Raw genomic sequence first — 18651 nt, 5'->3', positions numbered from 1 at the left:
GGCCTCTTGGGGCCTTTGTGGAACACATTTTTCTTAGATCTGTGCCTATGTCCGGTCAGAATGGGATGTGTCCCCCACCCGCCTGCAGCCCCCTCCGAAGTGGCCGGGCCCTTCGGGGGATCCTCTGCTGTGGGTCAGAGGGCTGGGGGGGGTCTCAGGAGATAGTCCAAGCGCTCTGTTTCTCTTCAGTCCCCAGCAACGTGTGTTTTGCCCCATGCATCTCCCTGGCCTCGGGGCAATGCCTGAGGAGCCCAGGCCTTTCCACTTCCTTCTCAAGTGTCCCGGCCCCATGCTTGGGCCGAGACCCTCTTTCCGTCCTTGCACCCACTTTGCTTGGCACGGGGTCTCCGCGGACAATCTGCCAGTGGATGACAGAAGAACAGACAGCCCCCGCCCCCACCCTGTCACCTGTGTCCCCCACCCCGGACCTGCCGGGAGGCGATGAGGCCGTGGGCTGGGAGGGTGGGACTGGAGCAGGCCTGGCACCCTCTCCACAGCCCGTTGCCCAACCCTCCCTTCCCTTACCACCTGTACAGCCCTGGGCCCTGGGGCCTTGGCTTGCGACAGGGGCCTGGGCCAAATCCCACAGAACAGAGCCCCATTGACGGTGGCCATCAGGGCTGGGTGGGAGGAGACGGAGCCCGTCACAGGGTGGTGGGGGTGGCCGTGGGAGCCCGTATCATCCCGTTCCAAGTCAGGAGAGCCCCAGGGGGGAGAAGGTGGTATCCTGCCCCACACAGTCTCGGCTCAGCCCCCGCTCTGGAGCACAGGTGATAACTGGGAGCAGTCCTTCCCTCCCGCTGGGGGAGAGGGGACTCCCCTGGCCCACAGGGCCCCTCCCTCTCTTCCTGGGGCAATGGGGCAGGAGTGTTTGTGAGCCCGGGAGCCAGCCCAACTGGGAAAAGATAAAAAGCCCATTGGTGGCGCAGCAGCTCACCGCGTTCCCTCTCCGCTCTCTCAGCCTGCGCTCCGGCCCCCTGACAGCTATGAGGTCCTCTGTGTCTCGGCAGACGTACTCCACCAAAGGGGGCTTTAGCTCCAACTCGGCAGGTGGAGGAGGCGGGTCCCGGGCCCACACCAGCTTCAGCTCGGTGATGATGTCCCGGAGCAGTAGCAGCGGTGGGGGGACCGGCTGTGGCCCCAGCAAGGGTGGCTTTGGCAGCCGAAGCCTCTATAACTTGGGGGGCAGCAAGAGCATCTCGGTCAGCGTGGCTGGAGGGGCCTCCTCGGGGCGCGCCCTGGGAGGCTTCGGCTTTGGCAGTGGGGGCTATGTGGGTTTGGGGGCCGGCCGGCAGGCATTCGGGCCGGCCTGTCCTCCCGGAGGCATCCAGGAGGTCACGGTCAACCAGAGCCTGCTGACGCCTCTCAACGTGGAGATTGACCCCGAGATCCAGCGGGTGCGCACCCAGGAGCGCGAGCAGATCAAGACCCTCAACGACAAGTTCGCCTCGTTCATCGACAAGGTGAGCCAGGGTGGAAGCAGGCGGCGAGGGGCCCTTGGAGCCGAAGCAGGGCTGCTAAGAGAGGGGGTGCTGAGCGGAGGCTGTGCACTGTGGGGGGGGGGGCGGTTGATGGAACGACTTCGGAGCCCTCTGGCCTGCTGACAGTCTTCCGGGTCTTACTGTCCTTGCTCGGGTGAATCTCAACCCTACTCCTGAGGCCTGTCGCCGAGCCCGCCCTGACTGTGTTGTGTCTTTCCCACGGTCCTCATTCACATGACCACACAGCAGCCTGTCGCACAATTAAGGGGTGGACGGTCCTCACGGCTCCTCTTGACAGGGTGGTCCTTAGTGCCTCTTGTCATTTCACAGCTGGGGAAACTGGCTCAAATGTCCAACAAGTTATCCAAGGAGCCCCATCTGTTTCCTGTTCTCTCAGTGTTGGAGGCGGCCTAAGGACAAAGATGTGATCAGGACATGATTGAGAAGATTGTCCTAGAAGAATTTACTATTTGCCTTCTCCTATTCCTCCGTGCTGTCCAGGTCAAGCAGCTCAGTCTGGGATGGACAGTGAAGAGGGTGGTCACCAGGACACCATGACCCAGGGGTATAGTGTAATCTGTCCCAGACTGGGAGCATCCTGACTGCTTCCCTGGCCTCCAGACAGACTGGATGGTTCTGGGACCTGCTCCCTGGCATTTCTAGGTCCATTTTGCTGCATTGGCTGCCTCTACCCCAAGTCCCCAGGCAAGGGGACCATGATGGGGAAGATCCTGGTGGGTAACCATATCTTAGTTCAGTGACCTGGGCATTCCCAAAGAACACTCATGTCCTCTTTCTCATGTGAAACCCACAGTGCCCCATGGGGAATCAGGATAGTGATATTGTGTCCATTTTAAAGAAGAGAAGACAGAGGTCTAGAGAGGGCAAGTGATTTGCCCAGGATCATACAGGCACTTGGAGGCAGAGGCGGGCTTGGAACTCAGGTTCATGGACCCTATGGTCCTTGGCATTAAGAGGTCTCGTCGTTGTTTGTGGAAGGTGCGGTGCTTCATGGTTCCCAGGCCATGCGACTTTGGGCCTGGGGTGCTGTGGGGGTGGGACCTGGAGAAACCGGATGGCAGAAGGTGAAGCAAGCTGTTCCGCCCACCTCCTCACCTTCTCCCCTAGTGACTTTTGGTCCTTCTGTGGGACTATCCCAGAGGTCAAACAAGCAAAAACCTCTCTTAGGCTCTCAGCATCAAGTTCGAGGAGCAGGGGGTCTGTGAGGTTGACCCCGTCTGCTGTTTCTGGCTGGGCAGAGACCCTTTAGGGGTCTCCCATGGCATGAGCCCCCTTTTAAGTCTTTAGAGATAGGGCTGGGCATCTATATTTAAATTTTTTATTTTTATTTTTAATTTTTATTTTTTTTAAAGATTTTATTTATTTATGTGACAGACAGCCAGCAAGAGAGGGAACACAGCAGGGGAGTGGGAGAGGAAGAAGCAGGCTCCCAGCGGAGGAGCCCGATGTGGGGCTCGATCCCAGAACGCCAGGATCAGCCCTGAGCCAAAGGCAGACGCTCAACGACTGCGCCACCCAGGCGCCCCATATATTTAAAATTTTTTAAAAAGCCAAATTTACAGAGAAGTTGCCAGAACAGTACAATATATTCCTATATATTCTTTCGCCCAGATTTACCAACTTTTAAAATTTAATTTAATTTAGTTTAATTTAATTTGAATTCCAGTGTAGTTAACCCATAGTGTTATACTAGTTTCAGGTGTGCGCCCTAGTGATTCATCACCTGGCGCTGCGCACGGGAGGGCCCGCCTTCACCCCTCCCCGCCCCCCTCCCCCCTCCCCCACCCCCCTCCCGGTAGTCAGCAGTGTGTTCTCCAGAGTTAAGAGTCTCTTTCTTGGTTTGTTTCTTTCTTTCTCTCTTTGCGTGTTTGTTTTGTTTCTTAAATGCCGCATAGGAGTGAAATCATATGGTATTTGTCTTTCTCTGACTGACTTATCTCGCTTTAGATTCACCATTTTTGCGTTTTGTCACATTTGCCTTCTCTTTCCCTGTGTGTCTGTACACATGCACGTATTTACACACATGCATACATACATGTGCCCTATATATGCGTCTGCATTTTTAGCAGTTGATTTTGATGCGGAATTAGGGTTCAGGAACATTGATCTGGTCTGGTTTACCCAGGACAAGTGGGAAAGGGAGACCCAGAGAGAAGTGACTTGACTGTCACCAACTAGTAAATGACTGAGTTGGGGCTTTTACGCTTTATTAACTCTTTCAAGTCCTTGTCATTGAATTGAACAGTCTTTTCCAGCAAAGACTGTTCCCTCAGGAGCTCCTCCCCTCTGCAATGCATCGGCCATGCACTGGCCCTATGAGGTCCTGGTTGGGCACACTGGGGACGAGGGGTCCAGTCCTGGGTCCCTCCTGGGGCCTGGGGATGGCACCAGCCCACCAGCCTTCTTGCTCTGGCTCAGGTCCGCTTCCTGGAGCAGCAGAATAAAGTGCTGGAGACCAAGTGGGCCCTGCTGCAGGAGCAGGGCCAGAACTCGGGTGTCACCAGGAACAACTTGGAACCCCTCTTTGAGAACTACTTGGGCAACCTGCGGAGGCAGCTGGACACCCTCCAGAGCGATCGGGGGAGGCTGGACTCTGAGTTGAGGAATGTGCAGGATGTCCTTGAGGACTTCAAGAGCAAGTGAGGAGGACTGGACAGACCGGGGCCGTGTGGGGGTGGGGAGGGGCCAGCGTGGGCAGTCTCCCCAGACAGGGTCACCCCATTCCCAGGCTGCTGGGTCCCACCCGGGGGAGTGCACAGAGCTCCTTCCCTTGGGTGTCCAGGCCCTGCCCCCACTGCCTCCTGGAGAATTGTCTCACTTATTGTCCCTACTCTAAGGTAGGGAGACTAGTGTCAGGAACCTCTATGTTCTTATTACGCAGCTTTAATAATTATCAACTCATAGCCAATCCTGTTTCATCTATACACCTAATTGATTTTTTCTCTTCCCTTATTGTCTTGAAACAACTCCCAGCCATGCGTGATTTCACTCACAGATATGCACTGGATACGGTCGTACGGCTCATTCGCAGAGCTCGACTTAATCAAACGTCAACATAACGCCGTAACCACGTCTCAGATTTTTAAAACAGTAATTCCTCAATATCATCAACTATCCATTCATTTTGAATTTTCGACAGTCCCATAAATGTCCTAAGTTTTAAAAAAGGAGTTTGTTTGAGTCAAGATCCAAATAAAGGTCAGATATTACGATGAGTTGCTACGTATATCCATCATTTTAGGGCATAATTTTCCATAGCTTTCCCAATAACTCAATACTGTGATTTCTAACCCTTAAAATCCCAGCCAAAGCCGTTGGAGAGAAGTGAGCTGTTTTCAATGACGTCCCGCCTGTCGAGAGTGAACGCAAAGATAAACCACTGTCCACCCATCTTTGCCTGTTCCTATAAAGGCCCCTAAGGGCTCCGGTCCAAAGAGACGGCTGCCCTCGCTTGTCTTACGGCGCAAAGTCTGTGCCCGTTCTCTCAACGCGGGTGGGCAGGAATATTTAACAACCGTACCCCACGTTTCTTCCCTAGTGGGCTGCATTACAGAACTGGTTCTCAAAGGTGTTCTTAGATGATGTGGGACCGAAGGGGGCTTAAAGCCAAGTGGGTTAAATTGTCTCAAAAGGCAGAGCTGGGCTGAGCCTGGTCTGAGTCCTCCTCTGTGACAGGTACCAGGACGAAATCAACAAGCGCACGGCGGCGGAGAACGAGTTTGTGCTGCTCAAGAAGGTGAGCAGGTGGCAGGGGTGCGGGAGCGGGTTCCGGGCTTGCCGGGGTGCTGCGCCGGCTCACAGGGAGGCCAGAGCCCTGGGGCTGAGGCGCCTGCCCTGCCGTCTCTCTTGGCCCCAGGATGTGGATGCTGCGTACCTGAGCCGAATGGATCTCCAGGGCAAGGTCAGCACCTTGACTGAGGAGCTCGACTTCCTGAATCATCTCTATGAAATGGTGAGATGGCCAAGGGACAGGGACAATTACATTTACGTACAGCACTGGGGATTCCCCCTGGAAGTCTGATCTGAAGTCATCAGTGAAATTTCACTAACAGAAGATAGAACCTGGACCTTCCATTAATACTAGCTTCCACGTGTGAAGGGCTAAGGACGGGCCAAACGCCTGGCCGAGCTTTACCTGGTCCCCTCAACAAAGCCCCAGGACAGGTACTACTATGGCCTCCGTTGTAGAGTCAGGGACCCGGAGGCTCAGAGTAGCTTGCCCGTGGTCGCCTAGCTAGTTAGAGGCTGTGCTGGAATTAAGACCTGGTTCTTGGCCTTCAAAGTCCGACTCGTGCTCCTGTGTTAGACTATTTCCCTTCTAGACCAGTTTGTAATGGAACAAGGGCTGGAGGAGCAGAGATGGGCAGAGAAGGAACTGAGATTCCGGGTTCGTGCAGGAGTTGAGATGTGGGTAGTGCGTAGACTGCAGGATCCAGGAGGGTTCCCAGGAAATAAGGGGGCTTTGAAGACCAGGACGAGAGGGCTGAAGTTAACCTGAGTTGATCCTGGCCTCCTGGCCTCGGACTCGGTAGAGACCTCGTGGCCCGCCTTCTCTCAATGCTGGAGCTCTTTCTCTAACATCGCTGTTAGGGAGTCATGTGGCCTTGGCTTGAATCCTCCTGGTGGCAGGGAGCTCACTATTTTTAGGGCAGGCATTTTCATCGTTGACCAAATTAGAAAGCTGACCTCAATCGTCTTCCCATGACTTCTGCTCTCGATTGGCCCTGATTCTGCCCTCCAAGCAACAAGCCCCGTTGTCTTCCATGTGACATATGTCTTTCACAGGGCAACACTTTAGAGGTCAGGATGCTTCGAGGACTGACATCTGTGGCAAACGAGGAAGTTGAGGAAACAGCGTTGGTAGTCCAGACTTCGGGAAACAGCGGGGCGGGGAGGGAGCTTACAGACTTGCATCCGTGCAGCGTAATGTTGTGCTAGTTTCTTTGTCATCTTCAGAAGCCACTTCACAATGTTTGCTCCTTAAAAAACCCCCGGACTTTTTCACATGAATGCTTTCAAGTGAGGCATGTATCCATTTGCTTCAAACTTTCTGGATTTGGGCAGTTGAATTTTTGAAACCAAATGCAAGAGTTAATGAGTCCCGTTTTTCCTGTGACACGGGATTATGGTTTCATCCTATCGTCTAGGAAACTGTGGGCACTCTGAAACTTGATTTCCCTATCCATATGTTGGAGATACCCAATTGGGTAATTGGATGTATTCATGATGCCCCAGTCTGGGGTTCTCTGCAGACCTGGTAGACTTTCAGTTCAGTGGGAATGTTCATTTCAGCGTACGTGACCAGTCAGCACATTAAAGCCCACAGGGCCAGGAACAGAGTCCCAGGGCAAGAGCCAGGTCTTCAGTGGTGACTTTCTCCCAATCTCTCAATAATTTGTGGCTCAAATGGCTCACTACTTTAAAGTCTATTGACCATATCATCATCTGGCCCACATCATTCTGGCTTGTGTTCAAGAATGCCGTGGAAGTCTTGGCCAAACAATGTCTGTGATGGTCCTTTAGCATTTTAGTAATACAACCACAGGAGAAAATGAAATCCATTCAGCTTGGCCTTTCCTTAGGGAAGTCTTGCTGGCTCTGTGCCTCTTACTTACATTTTGTGATTCTAGAAGTTTATGGGAGGTTGACGTCAAGTGTAACCTGAAGAAGTCTAACTATCATCCCCTTGAAAATGAGGACATTTGCTGTGTCTGCGGTTCTGGAATCTTTCCTACTTTCCATATTTCTTATGGATCTCCGGGAGTATTCATCCCCTGGACAATCCCATGGCCTTCTAGGATATGCTCCTTTGTTTGGCCTGGACCCTTGAGATCCCCAACAAGGCTGAGAACTCTCATACTTTCTGCGCCTGTCTTGGCTTTCCATTTCTTCTCCAGCATCCTGCCCTTTTTAGTTCTATGACTGTTCTCCTTGATGGGAAACAGGCAAATGACATAGCCATTGAGTTGTTGGGTTTTGGGGGGGTCTTCTTCGGGTTAGCCCAATGCTGCCCCTCTGTTCTTCCCACCTAGAGCTTCCTTACGGCCCTTGTCAGCTGGCCTCAGCCTTCCCCATCCTTGGCCGTGCTCTTCTCCTTCTAACATCTCCACCTGCTCTGTCAGAATGGAGCTTGTTGGGGAATGTTCTGTGCCATCACGCTGATTTCTTAGGTGCCTCCCCACGTTCATCTTTATTGGGACCGCTGATGGTGGTTTGCTGCTTGGGGATTCCTCGTTCTCTTCCCTTAGTTTCTTTTCTCTTTTGGGCTGGGTCAACAGTGCCCACCCCCTTTTCTCTGAATAGGTAGGAACTGGCTTTGCTGCTGTCTAAGGCACATGTCCGGCATGCCCAGTGTTCCTTTCCTCTGCTGTTGCCTATCATGGAACGCCGCATAATGCTGCTAGCTTCCACTTGGCCCAAGAAGGATAAAGTCCCTGGCTTTGGGGGCCCTGAAGTCTCAGCACGTGGTGAGGCTGTGCTGGGACAGGGACAAGGTGCACAGAGCAGGCTGGGCCTAACCTTTCCTGGGAGGCCTGGGGGAGCTTCAGAGGAGATGGGATTTGAGTTGAATTTTGCAGGAAGGGCAGGAATTCTAAAGGAGGAGCAGGAAGGGCCTGTCAGCCAGGGCCCAGCCTGCACAGTGACGTGGAAACAGCATGCAGCACCATGTGTCTGGGGAGCTGCAGGTGGGCCGGGCAGAGAGGGTCCGGGAGAACGAGGTGAACATTAGGTGGACAGGAAAGGTGAGCTAGGGGCCAAGCCAGGGTTCCTGCCCGTCAGAGTTCCTCATTGCCTAGCTGTGCCTCTTTGGGGCGGAGCAGGAAGGCCCGAGCCGTGGTTCCCTTGCTACCTCCTGCACGAATCAGCTGTGATGGCCAATAAAACCCTCGCTAATTGATTTCACGCTCTGGTTTTGGTCAAGCCAGATCTCAGGGAAATCCAGAGGGCCACCCACCAAGCCCTGGCATGTCCCACGGGGCAGAAAAGCAGCCTCGTAGCCTCCCTCCGGCCCGTGTGATCCCTGCGGGATTCAACCTCTGCTCCAGTGTCAGTTCTTTGGCCTCTGGCTCTTCTCCTCTTTGCCCAGAGGCTCTCCCTCTCAGGATCCCTGGTGTCCGAGGAGACATACACCCGTGATCTACAGAACTCTTTCTTCTCCACTTGTATCAGCTCTGTTTCTTTGGAAAGCCTAAGCCTTTTATCCTCTTATTCTATCAACCTTGGTGGGATCTGGTAGGTCTCCTTGTCTTAAAAATGCCACGCTCCGGCACGGGACTGCCGAGGGACCCTGAGCTGGGGAGGGAGGGGGGGGATGCTGCCAGATAGCGAAGGCAGGGTTGTCACCGCTGTGGCAAAATGACGTGATCTGTAACAAACGAGCCTCGTGGATGTCTTGAGCGACCTTCAGAGAAGTCTGGGCACATGATGCATTTTACTGAGCACCCACTGTGGGCCACAAATGGATCTGAACCCTGACATCCACTGCGCGAAGAAGGTATTATCAGGGCCAGTTTATAGAAGCGGGGGAGGCGTCGTGAGGCTTCGTGACCACCCCGGTCACACAGCTAGTGCATGGCAGCCTGGGGACTTGACCTTCGCTTTGCCTGTCTCCAGAGCTCCTGTCTTGTCGCTAAACCCACAAACGGTCACTAATTGGATGTTCTCCCCTTCCTCTCCACCCATCCCACCTTTCAAAGGACAGCGTAACTTCGTGATCTAAATCTTTGTCACTATGGACAGCAGTTCCGGCACTGGTAGCTCTCTTTCTCGATTTCTGTCTCTCTCTCTTTTTGTCTGTGTCACTTCAGGTTCTGGTGTCGGACTCCCGAGGTTTGAGACTGGGCTCCCCGCTTCTTAGTTTGTGGTTTGGGGCAGGTTACTCTTTGTGCTATTGGAAAAGGGCATGTAGTGAGCTGTTGCCTGTCAAGAGCTTAGCACCGCACCTGCCCACAGGAAATGCTCAGTCGGCGAGAGCCGCTGTTACCGTCCTGCTCAGTCTATTCTAATCCCAGCGGCTGCAGGAAACCTGGCGACAAGACGAGAGCGCAGAAGGTGTTGATTTTGAGAGGGAAGATTCTCTCCCCTTCGGGAGCCACTGAGGGGCACTGAGGGAATGAGGGTCTGATCGGAGCTGGGGTTTGGGCAGTTTGTCGGCAGTCCAGGGCAGGAAGGACCACGGGAGAGACGGAGGCAGAGCTCAGCTGGGAGCCCATGCAGATGACCTAGTGACAGAGCTGAAGTCAAAGCCAGAACACAGAAACCGAGCCTGCTGTTCATGGCATCTTTAAATGCCTGTTTAAAAGTCAAAGTCAATGGTCCTAGAAACCCAGGGAGGGTCCAAGGACATCACCATGGTCTGTAAATGTCAGTATTGTCTAGAGGAAACCACTTGGGATTTGTTGCTCAACTGACTGGTTCCAGTCTGGGCCCCAGGACTGGACTGGATGACCTTGGATCTGGTGACCTTGGATGCGTCACTTCTCTTTCTCAAGCCTCTTTCCTCAGCAGCCTGTGTCAGGACCACTGTGCATGGCGGTGCAGGTCGTTAGCCGGCTGAGTGGAAGGTGGGGTTTGAATCAGGCCCACGCTCGGCTCCCGGGTCCCCCTGTCTGCCTCCCGCCCAGAGCGGAGACTTTTCCCAAGTTGACAAAAGTGCCCTGTGCGCTGGTGGTGGCCTGGCCTGCCTCCCAGGACATTCTGAGGACGAAAGGGACTGACACCGGGGTTGAGTGCAATATGTACATATTTTTCCCCTTCTTTAATCTCTTGGAAACCTGTAAATCCACAGAAAGGAATGATATTTATAAAAATAAGAGCCCCATTTCCCAGCTGGAGAGAATGAGGCCTTTCCTTCTAGGCCAGAGGCTGGGGCAGAGCCCAGGCCTCCTGATGCCACCTGGGGACCCTGTCCTTCACCCCTCGGCTGTCTCCTGGGGTCCCGGAGCAGGGACGCTGGTGGCAGCTGTCTCTTTTTCTGCAGGAGCTGAGCCAAGTACAGACCCATGTGTCTGACACCAATGTGGTCCTGTCCATGGACAACAATCGCAGACTTGACCTGGACAGCATCATCGCTGAGGTCAAGGCCCAGTACGAGCTGATTGCCCAGAGGAGCCGGGCGGAGGCCGAGGCTTGGTACCAGACCAAGGTGAGAAGAACGGCTGGTCAGCTGTGTGGGCTGGGACAGACACGGAACTTCTGCCATTGTGAGAGGCCTGGGGCTACACTTGGGGGGGGGGGGTTTGCTTTAGCTGTGAGGGTGGGCCTGGGGCCACTAGTTACCCAGGAGGCCCTGGAGCTCACAGCTCACTGACACTTTTTTGATGTCCAGTATGAAGAGTTGCAGGCGACAGCTGGGAAGCACGGGGACAACCTGCGGGACACTAAGAATGAGATTGCCGAGCTCACCCGCACTGTCCAGAGGCTGCAGGGTGAGGTGGATGCAGTTAAGAAGCAGGTGAGCCTTTGGTTGGGAGCCTGGGGGGTCAGGCCTGGGTTGGCAGAGGTGGGGACCTTCTCATCGTCATGCTGAGGGGTGAGAACTGCTCTTTTCCTGATGGATGGGATACACTCAAACCCTGGATCGTTAAGATCAACACGGTCCTTTTACAGGATAGGAAACTGAGGCCTGGAGAAGGACAGGGACTTGTCCAAGGTCACATAGCATATTAGTGGTGGAGCAGGTGGGACGATCTCCTCCAAGGAGACTGACCGCGTCTCCAGGAGGTCAGAGCAGGAGGCTGACAGTTCAAGTGCACAGGTCGTAGGTGCTGATCCCCTAGGATATGGCTAAGAAGCTTGGGCTTTTCCCCACATCAGAGGGAAGCATCTGGCTGATGGTGAGGTTATATTATTTATTCTATCTCTTTTGAGGCACTGGGCTGAGTTGAAGCAGGAGGGACTACGATTAGACTTCAGTAAGGACTTTCTCAGTAGAGCTACATGACCCTGCTTGTGTGATAGTATCTCGTCTCTGAGACGAATACTTCTGCTTCCCTTTTTTCTCAGTTAGTTGGGGTTGGGGGGGCTGGATGGGGAATGGTGATGTGTGCCTTGAGGGCAGAGAGATGGATGTGATGACCCTGGAAGGCGTTCCCAACACCTCTCATCCCTTGGGCAGTGCCAGCAACTGCAGACTGCCATCGCAGAAGCGGAGCAGCGTGGGGATATGGCGTTGAAGGATGCTCAGAAGAAACTTGGGGACCTGGACATGGCCCTGCACCAGGCCAAGGAGGACCTGGCCCGGCTGCTGCGCGACTACCAGGCTCTTATGAATGTCAAGCTGGCCCTGGACGTGGAGATCGCCACCTACCGCAAGCTGCTGGAGAGCGAGGAGAGCAGGTGGGGCCCCACTCCCGCGCTGATTCAGAGGGCTTTCCAGCCCTGCCCTGTGGGAGAGCCCGTGTCCTCAATGGCTCTGTGCTAGGGGTAGGGAGGGAAGGGAGGAACCAGGGAGCTGGGCTTTCTGGAGACTCTCCACTTGTGTTCACTGCCTCTGTTGCTCATCTCCTCGGTTGGCACGACAGCCAGTCATCCTGACGGTGGACGGGGGCCCTGCCGAAGTGAGGCTTCTTCTTCCAACACCAGATTCTACCACCTTGGAAGCTTTGAAAAAAAATTAACCATCTCTGTCTTTGGGAAGGCAGGAGATGTAAAGAAAGTCACTTGAGCCAGAAGCCTGGAAGTTTCGTTTTGGCATGAGCTTTGTCTGCTGTCCATGACGTGCGTGCAGAGGGAAGGCAGGACAGGGGAGGATGGGGCCACTTGGCCTTCTGTCGCTCTGCTTTCTCTGTTGCACCTGCTGGAAGGGCCACGAGGTCCAGCGCAGCCCCGTGCTTGTGTTTCTCTTGTCTCTTGCTTTTGTCTTGTGGACCCTGGCTCGAGAGTTGACCCACTGAGTTGAGCCACTGTGAAGGCAGAGAGTGGGCAGGGGGAAGGAGGCAGAGGCTTTCACATGGGCTCTGGGGACCACTGACGCTTCTCCTGGTCCTTCTGTTTCCGCAGGATGTCTGGAGAATGTCCCAGTGCCGTCAGCATCTGTGAGTATTCTGCTGCCTTGCCCTGTCCCAGCCCCAGCCCCGGTCCTCTGCTTAGGCCACTCAATCTGTCCTTGGCCAGAAGCACATTGCCCTCCACCTGAGCTCCTGGAGACAAGTTCGGGGGGGGGTGTTCCCAAAGAATGAGCTTCCTGTCCCCCCTTCTCCATCAGTTTCCCACGGTTCCACTGTCTGCTTGTGTTCCTGTCCCTCACTGGTTTCTGCAAGTCCCCCTCCCTCTTCCAGCGTGGCTGCCCTGCCTCACCCGGACCCTTTGCCTTGCAGCGGTGACCGGCAACTCCACCACGGTGTGCGGAGGCGGTGCGGCCGGCTTCGGGGGCGGCATGTCCTTGGGCGGGGGCGGGGGTGCTAGCAAGGGAGGATTCAGCACCAGTGTGGGCTACGGCGCCATCAAGGGAGGGCCCGTCTCCGGGGGCACCTCCATCCTGCGGAAGACCACCACGGTCAAGACGTCAAGCCGGAGGTATTAGCTGCCCAGCCTTGCAAGCTGGGGCCCGTGCAGTTTCCTTGCTCTGCTCACCCCACCTCTGCGGCCCTCCCCACCCACCTCCATAGGAGCGGGAACAGCCCCAGGACCGCAGGTCCAGTGTATTTGCACACCAGACTGCATGTGATCTGCATTTTGGGAAGGCTCAAATCTACCCACGTTTTCTCCTTGCTTATAGAGTGTGATAGGAGGGGAGGTTAAGGCCACACCTCTTGAACAATGTATTTGAGTGATTTGGGGGTGACCTTTTGACCAGTGAGAGGAGGTTGGATTTCCCTCAATTCCTCTGTTTTTCTGCTCTGCACTCAGGGCAAGCTGGGGGAGGAAGGAGGGAAGTTGGGAGTGGTCCCGAAGGTCTTTCAACCTCCCCGGTGTTGCACCAGACCCAACCCCTCTCTGCCTCTATCCACGCCTGGCTCTCCTGTCTGTGCCTGTGATGTATCTCAATAAATGGCAACTGCAGCTAGCTGTCTGTGGCTCCAGTCTGTCCTGCCTGGGGACTGACATTGTCAACCACGTGCTCACTATGCCCCATATGACTCCTCATGCTGGAAACACACCAGCTGACACCATCACCACTGTAGGCCTTGGCTCTTGCTCTCTCCCTTGTGGAGTTTACAGGGGAAGGCTTGAGGGAGTATATAAATTGTTCAAAGCAGGACCCAGCCACTGAGTAGCTGTCTAGTACCAGCCCATCCCCTGATGCTACTGAGTCCTCTGTTAAATTCTGCGGGGCAGGTAACATGATGGTTCAGCGGAGAGATCTTGGGGTTCAGAACTGGGCAGACGTGGGTTTAAATCTCAGTTCTGCCACTTACTGGGTGACCTCAGGCAAGTCACTTAACCTCTCTGAGCTCCAGTTTCCTCCTTCGTAAAAGCAAGGTGTGATGAGAACATGTATAAAGGCTCTGCCTAATGAGGCTCTTAACAGGAACCAGCGCCCTTTGCTTCCCTTCCTTCTGGCTCCTGGTTTTTCACCTAACTCATCACCGAGCAGTCCCACGGCTTCTCTCTCAGCCCTCGTATCTGGTCATCAATAAGAATCCACATTTTCCCAATAATAGCAAAATACATATTTTTCTCAAGCACACATGGAACGTTTTCTAGGATAGATCCTATATCAGGCCACAAAACAAGTCTTAGCAAATCCAGGAAGATGGAAATCATACCAAGTGTCTTCTCTGGCCTCAAAAGTATGAAACTAGAAGTCAATAATAATAGAAGGAAACTGGGAAACTCATGAACACGTGGAAATTAAACAGCACTTTCCTCAACAACCAATGGATCAAAAAAGAAATTAAAAGAGAAACACGAAAGCATCTTGAGACAAACAGAAATGGAAAAATAACAAACTAAACCTTATGGGATGCCATACAAGCAGTTGTCCGGGGGAACCCATAGCTATAAACACATACATCAAGAAAACAGAAAGACCTCAAATAAACCACCTAACTTGAAACTTCAAGGAACTGTAAAAGAACAACAAACTAAGCTCAAATTTAGCAGAAGGAAGGACTTGATAAAGATTAGAGCAGAAATAAATGAACTAAGGGACAGGAAAAGAGTAGAAAAGATTAACCAAACTAAGAGTTACTTTTTTGAAGAGATAAACAAAAGAGAAAACCCCTTAGCTAGACTCACCAAGGAAAAGAGAGAGAAGACCCAAGTTAACAAGATTATAAATGAAAAAGAAGGTGTAATCACTGATAACATAGAAATACAAAGGATCATAAGAGACTACTCCTCTGAAGTCTACGGGACAACAATCTGGGCATCCTACAAGATATGGCTACACTCCTAGAAACATACAACCTACTAAGACTGAATCAGAAAGAAATAGAAAATCTGAGCAGACCAATTACTAGTCAGGAGATTGAATCGGTCATCAAAAATTTCTTAACAAAGAGAAGTCCAGGACCAGACAGCTTCCTTTGTGAATTTCACTGAACATTTAAAGAAGAATGAATGCCAGGCCTTCTCAAGCTCTTCTAAAAGATAGAAGTGGAGGGGTCACTCCCAAACTCATTTTACCAGGCCAGCATATTCTGATAAAGAGCCAGATAAGGACACTACAAGAAAAGGAAACTACAGGCCAATATCCCTCATGAAAATAGACGGGAAAAATTCTCAAGCAACAACTTCTTGTGCTAGACACGTCTCCAAAGGGAAGAGAAACAAAAGCAAAAATGAACTATTGGAATTTCATCAAGATAAAAAGCTTTTGCACAGCAAAGGAAACAGTCGACAAAACTAAAAGGCAAGCTACAGAATGGGATAAGGTATTTGCAATGTCTTATCAGATAAAGGGCTAGTATTCAAAATCTATAAAGAACTTATCAAACGCAACACCCAGAAAACAAAGAATCCAGTCAAGAAATGGGCAGAAGACATGAACAGACATTTCTCCAAACAAGACATACAAATGGCCAACAGACACGTGAAAAAGTGCTCAACATCACTCGGTCTCAGGGAAATACAAATCAAAACCACAATGAGATACCACCTCACACCAGTCAGAATGGCTAAAATGATCAAGTCAGGAAATGACAGATGTTGGCGAGGATGCGGAGAAGGGGGAACCCTCTGACACTGTTGGTGGGAATGCAGACTGGTGCAGCCACTCTGGAGAACAGTATGGAGGTGCCTCAAAAAGTTAAAAATAGAACTACCCTACTACCCAGCAACTGCAGTACTAGGTATTTATCCAAAGGATACAAACATAGTGATTCGAAGGATCACATGCACTCCAATGTTTATAGCAGCAATGTCCACAATAGTCAAAATATGGAAAAAGCCCAGATGTCCATCAACAGATGAAGGGATGAAGAAGGTGTGGTGTATACACACAATGGAATATTACTCAGCCATCAAAAAGAATGAAATCTTGCCATTTGCAATGACGTGGATGGAACTAGAGGGTATTATGCTAAATGAAATAAGTCAGAGATAAACAAATACCGTATGATTTCACTTATATGTGGAATTCAAGAAACAAAACAGATGAACATAGGGGAAGGGAAGGAAAAATAAAATAAGATGAAAATTGAGAGGAAGGCAAACCATAAGAGATGGTGACCTCTGGGAAACAAACTGAGGGTTGCTGGAGGGGAGGTGGGTGGGAGGAAGGGATAATTGAGTGATGGGCATTAAGGAGGGCGCTTGATGTAACGACCAATGGGTGTAACATACAGCTGATGAATCACTAAATTCTACCTCTGAAACGAATAAAAAATAAATAAATAAAAAACAAAAACAAAAACAAAAGAAAATCCTAGCAAGCTGAATTCTGCAGCATATTAAAAAGACCATACACCATGATCAAGTGGGATTCATCCCTGGCATACAAGGTTGGTTCAACATACGCAAATCGATAAACGTGATATATCACATTAATATAATGAAAGATAAAAATCATATGATCATCTCAATAAATGCAGAAAAAGCTTCTGAAAAAACTCAACACACATTCATGATAAAAACTATCAACAAGCAAGGCCACGTATAAGTAGCCCACAGCTAACATCATACTCAGTGGTGAAAGGTTAAAAACTTCTCCTCTAAGATCAGGATCAAGACAAGGGTGCCCACTCTTATGGCTCCTATTTAACAAAGTACTGGAAGTCCTCACCTGAGAAATCAGGCAAGAAAAAAAAATTGAAGCCATCAGAATGGGAAAAGGAAGAGGTTAGATTGTCTCTCTTTGCAGATGATAGGACTTTATATATAGAAAATCTTAAACACTACCAAATAACCATTAGATCTAATCAATGAATTCAGTAAAATTGAAGGATACAAAATCAACATACAAAAATCAGTAGTGTTCCTATACACTAACAATGAATTATCTGAAAGAGAAATAATGAAAATGATCTCATTTATAATACCATCAAAACCAACAAAATATTTAGGAATAAATTTAACCAAGGAAGAGAAAGATCTGTACGCTGGAAACTGTAAGACATTGATGAAAGCACTTGAAGAAGATGCAAACAATGGACAGATATCTGTGTGCATGGATTGGAAGAATTAACACTGTGCAACTGGCCATGCTACCCAAAGCCATCTGTAGGTCCAATGCAATCCCTTTCTAGATTCCTGCAGCCTTTTTTTTTTTTTTTTAAACAGAACTAGGAAAAACAATAGTAAAGTTTCTATGGAACCACAAAAGAAGAGTCAAAGCAATCCTGAGAAAGAAGAATAAAACTGGAGGAATCACACGTCCTGATTTCAAACTATATTATAAAGCTACACTAATCAAAACGGTATGGTATCGGCATAAAAACAGACACAGAGACCAATAGAACAGAATCAAGAGTCCAGAAATCATCTGTTCATGTAGTCAACTAATATTTGACCCCGGAGCCAAGAGAAAAGACAGTCTCTTCGACAAATGGTGCTGGGAAAATTGGATATTCACATGTAAAAGAATAAAGCCATCTTATACTGCTCACAAAAATGAACTCTTTAATGGAGTAAAGACTTGAATGTCTGAAACCATAACACTCCTAGAAGAAAACATAGGGAGAAAGCTTCTCGACGGGGTCTTGGCAACGATCTTCTTGTGGATAGGACCCCCCAAAGCATAAACAACAAAATAAAAAATAAGTGGGACTATATCGCACTAAAAGCTTCCACACAGCAAAGGAAATAATCCACAAAATGGAAAGGCCATCCAGGGATTGGGAAAAAAATATTTGCAAATCATGTACCTGATAAGGGGTCCAAATCCCAGATACATAAATGACTTACCCAACTCAAAAGCAAGAAATGCAAATAATCTCATGAAAAAACGGGCAGAGGACTGAATAGACATTTTCCCAAAGAAGATACTCAGGTACATGACCCAGAGTTCAATGTCACGCATCAGCGGGAAATGCCAGTCAGCAGCACAAGGACACCCCGCCGCATGCCTGTTTGGACGGCCCTCATCAAAAAGACCAGAGAGAGCGAATGCCAGGGGGGTGTGGAGATTAAGGGAACCCCGTGCACGGCTGGGCAGGATGTAGATTGGTGGAGCTACTGAAGAAAACGGTGTGCGGGGGCCTCAACGAGTTGAAAATAGAACTACCGTATGATCTAGAATTCCACCTCTGGGACTATATCTGAAGGAAACAGCACGACGATGCTGGAGAGATCTCTGTCCCCCCATGTTCATGCCGGCATCGTTTACAATGGCCACCACATGGAAACAGCCTGAGTGTCCATCCGTGGATGCGTGGATAAAGGACATGTGGTCTATAACACAACAGGATACTATTCAGCCATAAAAAAGAAAGCGATCCTGACATTTGAGACAACAAGGATGGACCTTGGGGACCAAGTGAGTGCTGAGTGAGATAAGTCAGGCAGAAAGACAAATACTTTATGCTCTGGCTTATTTGTGGAATCTGAAAAAATAAAACAAAACAAAAAACACCTCCTAAAGAGATCCGATGTGTGGTTACCAGAAGCGAGGGTTGGGGGGAAGGGGGAATTGAATGAAGGTGGTCAGAAGGTGCAAACTTCAGCTGTAAGAGAAATGTATTCTGGGTACGTAGCGTACAACGTAATGACCGTACTGAACAATGCTCTACAGAAAGTTGCTAAGAGGGTAAATCCTGAAAGTTCT

At 50.7% G+C, this 18651-nt stretch overlaps 1 protein-coding gene across 2 annotated transcripts in view; it reads left to right on the top strand.

The window, feature by feature from the left end:
- KRT79 (keratin 79) overlaps window positions 1–13056 on the top strand; it is a 14612-nt gene extending 1556 nt beyond the window's left edge. The window contains exons 2-12 of one of the 2 annotated variants that reach the window (XM_040642511.1): window positions 651–666; window positions 1051–1063; window positions 1208–1463; window positions 3921–4141; window positions 5178–5238; window positions 5359–5454; window positions 10483–10647; window positions 10831–10956; window positions 11620–11840; window positions 12504–12538; window positions 12821–13056. In XM_040642511.1, coding sequence (XP_040498445.1) covers window positions 651–666; window positions 1051–1063; window positions 1208–1463; window positions 3921–4141; window positions 5178–5238; window positions 5359–5454; window positions 10483–10647; window positions 10831–10956; window positions 11620–11840; window positions 12504–12538; window positions 12821–13026 — 1416 coding nt within the window. In that variant the 3' untranslated portion in view covers window positions 13027–13056. The remainder of the gene's footprint in view (window positions 1–650; window positions 667–1050; window positions 1064–1207; window positions 1464–3920; window positions 4142–5177; window positions 5239–5358; window positions 5455–10482; window positions 10648–10830; window positions 10957–11619; window positions 11841–12503; window positions 12539–12820) is intronic. The other variant, XM_040642512.1, reaches the window with a different exon arrangement.
- Window positions 13057–18651: the final 5595 nt, after the last annotated feature.

Source organism: Ursus maritimus, unplaced genomic scaffold (assembly GCF_017311325.1).
Source record: "Ursus maritimus isolate PB19 unplaced genomic scaffold, ASM1731132v1 scaffold_26, whole genome shotgun sequence".
NCBI lineage: Eukaryota > Metazoa > Chordata > Mammalia > Carnivora > Ursidae > Ursus > Ursus maritimus.
The sequence above is the reverse complement of the archived record's forward strand: the minus strand, read 5'-3'. Positions and strand labels throughout refer to the sequence as shown.